Genomic DNA, 4,429 nt, shown 5'->3' with positions numbered 1-4,429 from the left:
TGTCACGCTCGTAACTGTGCCTGATCTACAACAAGGAACTGCTGCTTTTTCTTTCCTAATCCTCACTATTGTCATTTTCATCTACTTCTTTTGTATGTTTGTCACTCTCTTGTGACCTGCTATTTCCGGGGTGCCTTGATAGTCGAAGCAGACCTTGTGCTGTTGAAGCTAGAGAGGTGAGCAGAGTAAGTTCGATTCCCTGTAAAAACTTCTCTGTTGACACCCACCCCTTGGCGCTCATATGACCTAATTATGCAGTTGAGAGCGCCGTAAAACCACTACTATTAAAAAAAAAAACCCATCTATCGCCCTGATCTGTCCTCCTTTTTTATGTTTGTTACTCTCTTGTAACACCTCTAATCTTCGGCACTTATATGACCTTATTGTGTTGCAAGTGCCGTAAAACTCTTACACCCCCCCCCCTCAAAAAATGCAACAAAAAACCACCTCACCAGCAATCATTCTACCAACTATTTAGGCGTAGTAAGCTCAAAACTTTGATTTTTTGTGTGTTTTAGTTTAGTTTCAGAAAGCGTTTTACGGCACTTACCACGCAATTGGGTCATTATTTTTGTGAAAGTGCCAAAGATTACAGGTGTTACGAGAGAGTAACAAACACAAACAAGAGGGTTTGGGATATTCCTGGACAAGCCGTTTCTTCCAAAGGTAGTTAGAAGTTTGAGAAAACTCATGACTTTGTTTTGTTGCGCTGCACAGTGTATTCTGAACCATTTATATGCCTATTCCATTTCATTTGCTTTTGACAATGCCCCGACTCACTGCATGCTCTAAATTTTGTCCCCAGGAATTACAAAATGAAGATGGGTCATCGCCATTGTCCTCAACAACCCAATACACGTACATTCCTCTTCTAGAAAGGTTTGTAGTTGAATCTCAAAGATAAGAAAACGTACATTTTGTGAATGATTATTGTATAATATGGACAGACAAACTGACAGTTATGATCGTGTTATACATTGACTTAATGACTTTTTCGTTTGTATCTTTTGTTTTTGTATGATGCTTTTCCCATCTTACGTTGAGGACTTTTTTTCAGTTTTAGAGATTGCTCTTTTCTCTCTTGTTCAGTCTATCTGTAACCGGACTCGTAATCGTGTGGTTGCGGGGTCGGGGGTTCGAGCCGCGGGCCCGACGTTGTGTCCTTGGGAAAGGCACTTTGCACGGATTTTCTTCACTTAATCCAGGTGGAAATGGGTTCCCGGCCATAGACAGCGAAAGATATTGTCAATAAGTTTGTGTTTTAGCGCCTATAAATGGCTGCTTGCACCGTATGCTTCCCAGGAAGTTGAGTTTCTCTCAGAATGCTCTCAGGTCTGCTGGGGTAATAGTATAGAGTGTGAAGCGCATAGAGCTTGCTGTTGAGCGGGAATTTGCGCTATCTATCTATCTATCTATCTATCTATCTATCTATCTATCTATCTATCTATCTATTATTATTATTATTATTATTATTATTATTATTATTGTAACCCTAGACAAATTCGAAACATATTAACAGATAAGAAAATGGTTAAATATAATCAAAGATAGTAAATAACAAGATGGGCCACTCAGCCAAAAAAGTGTCCGCAGGAAGTGCGCTCTTTGCTTCAGATGGTGCTGCAGTCTGTTTTGAAGCTCTTTCGTTTTTCCAGAAGAAGAATAGGAATAGCACCTCCTTGCATGCGCAGATCGACTACTGTTCATCAGCAGTTCGGGTTCGTTCAGTGCGGAGTTTTAGGGCTTTTTAAAATTTTAATGACCTCTCGCCTTTCATTCTAAAGTCAAATTAAACGAAGAAAACCATCACCCTTTCCTCCGGAAGAGTTTTTTTTGTCAGCGTAACCATTAAAAAAAAGCGTTCTTCCGAAATTCATTCAAAAACTTGCTAGTTTCACTTTGATTTTTTAAACTCAAGTAGGATAACTCTGTTCGCTAAAGGTGCGCTTTTGTGAAGAGGGCACCACCGAATTTTGAGGACACTTTTTTAATTGGCTCAAAGAGAGAAGTGGCCCCTCTTGTTATGTAGACTCTTTGATATAATATAAGATTGTTGTTTATATTCTGTTGCAGATACGCAGAGCTCTTCCCCAACTTCCGGATCCACGTAGCGGAAATTCCCGACAGCCAGAGGAAGAAACGAGTGCGCACAGGTCAAAAGTCACCGAGCCCGGCCGGCAAACTTATGGGCAGGGGCACGAAAAAACAGGAACCCCCACCCCGCAAGTCTAACAGGAAAAAGTGAACGGCAACATTGGATGTGATATGGAAAAAACATAATGTGGTACATTTGTAGAAAAGGTCCATACCCATTTTGTACAATTTTTCGGCACTAATACACCGTTTTTAAATGTGCCGAGAACGATTTTGGCACCAAAAACTGTCGCAAACCATTATTTTTGTAAATGCAGCAGGGATCTGCCCCCCCCCCCCCTTTTTGCGCGACTTTATGGGGTGCGCATGCGCAGTATTATTGGGGAAGGAAAATGTCAGCTTGCACGAGATCTCTAACGCAAATAGTGCAACGTCAAACCTTGATATCTAAATAAACCATAGATTTGCCAAAGTTTTAAGTTACATTTCCTAAATCAGGAAGCAAAAATACATGGCAAAGACATGAAATCGGACGTGTAACTGGATTTGGACCTTTTCTATAATAAAACCAAACTGATTATTTATGGTTAATTTAAGAACTTTCTCTGTAAATACGATGGCATATAATATTATCATAATATAACGTACACAACACTGCATGAAGAGGGACATCTGACTCAAGACTGGCAGGTTGCAAACAGCTGCACACATGTCTACAGTACATAGATGTACATAGATCTATCATAGTATTATATTCTTAGGTTGATCTTTTTTGTGGTTGGTGCCCCACTCTTACCGTGTATGTGTGTGAACTGTCATTTTTAGAGATTTAAAAATATAAAGACCTCTCCTCCTCTTTTCCTTTATTTCTTTTAAAAAATTATTTACAGAATTGCTCAAGATTTGGTGTAGAGTAGACTTATTGTTTAACACATTATGAAGTCACCAGACATATTAAATGCAGTTGCGAATAACATAATTTGAGACCAAATGAGTGTGTGACCTAATCCGGCTGATGCGCGTTTAGAGTGGGACATCAACTTTGTGAACTTGCATAAATACTGTGAGATATTTGTGTAATGTCTTGTGAACTTGCATAAATACTGTGAGATATTTGTGTAATGTCTTGTGAACTTGCATAAATACTGTGAGATATTTGTGTAATGTCTTGTGAACTTGCATAAATACTGTGAGATATTTGTGTAATGTCTTGTGAACTTGCATAAATACTGTCAGATGTTAGTTTCTCGCCTTGTGAACTTGCATAAATGCTGTGAGATGTATGTATCCCGTCTTATGAACTTGCGTTAATTCTGTGAGATCTTTGTATCCCATCATGTGAACTTGCATAAATTCTGTGAGATCTTTGTATCCCATCATGTGAACTTGCATAAATTCTGTGAGATCTTTGTATCCCATCATGTGAACTTGCATAAATTCTGTGATATCTTTGTATCCCATCATGTGAACTTGCATAAAAATACTGTGAGATCTTTGTTTCTCGTCTTGTGAACTTGCATAAATACTGTGAGATGTATGTATCCCGTCTTGTGAACTTGCATAAATACTGTGAGATCTTTGTATGTATCCCGCCTTGTAAACTTGCTTACATACTGTCAGATGTATGTATCTCGTCATGTGAACTTGCATAAATACTGTGACATGTATGTATCCCGTCTTGTGAACTTGCATAAATACTGTGACATGTATGTATCCCGTCTTGTGAACTTGCATAAATTCTGTGACATGTATGTATCCCGTCTTGTGAACTTGCATAAATTCTGTGAGATGTATGTATCCCGTCTTGTGAACTTGCATAAATTCTGTGAGATGTATGTATCCCGTCTTGTGAACTTGCATAAATTCTGTGAGATGTTTGTATCCCGTCTTGTGAACGCTCGCGTGTGTGTACCTAAGATATTGACACGTGGGCACTACCACACTGCGTGATTTTGAACCACAGTGCATGTTGTGTAGTGCAGTTGCGAGTGTGTTGTTGCGGAAATATCAGGTGCAGACTACTTTAAAAATTGCCATGACGTAACCCATGAAGCCTGATTCTGTTTTGTTTGTTAGTTTCTTCTTATTGGATGGAGTCTGGCTCAGTTAAAACTGCTGTTGTGACGCGATAGCGACATGGGAAAGATTTTTGGTTTTTATAATTCACGCACACTGTCTCATACTTGTGGACTGTCAGAGAGATCAGTCTTATATGCACATACTCCTCCCCCCCCCCTTCGTCCTCAATTTAACTCACACACAGATACACATATGTACATACACACATTCTCACACACACACACACACACACACACACACCACTTCTTTTTTAAAA

The 4,429-nt window shown here is 39.3% G+C and overlaps 1 protein-coding gene across 2 annotated transcripts in view; it reads left to right on the top strand.

Annotated features, from left to right (window-relative positions):
• The window catches only part of LOC101852535 (uncharacterized protein CXorf65 homolog), a 21,817-nt gene extending 17,665 nt beyond the window's left edge, over window positions 1-4,152 (top strand). For both annotated transcript variants that reach the window (XM_005113112.2, XM_005113115.2), the window contains exons 4-5: window positions 806-879; window positions 2,074-4,152. In XM_005113112.2, the coding sequence (XP_005113169.1) occupies window positions 806-879; window positions 2,074-2,245 (246 nt within the window). In that variant the 3' untranslated portion in view covers window positions 2,246-4,152. The remainder of the gene's footprint in view (window positions 1-805; window positions 880-2,073) is intronic.
• Window positions 4,153-4,429: the final 277 nt, after the last annotated feature.

Source organism: Aplysia californica, unplaced genomic scaffold (assembly GCF_000002075.1).
Source record: "Aplysia californica isolate F4 #8 unplaced genomic scaffold, AplCal3.0 scaffold01624, whole genome shotgun sequence".
NCBI lineage: Eukaryota > Metazoa > Mollusca > Gastropoda > Aplysiida > Aplysiidae > Aplysia > Aplysia californica.
The sequence above is the reverse complement of the archived record's forward strand: the minus strand, read 5'-3'. Positions and strand labels throughout refer to the sequence as shown.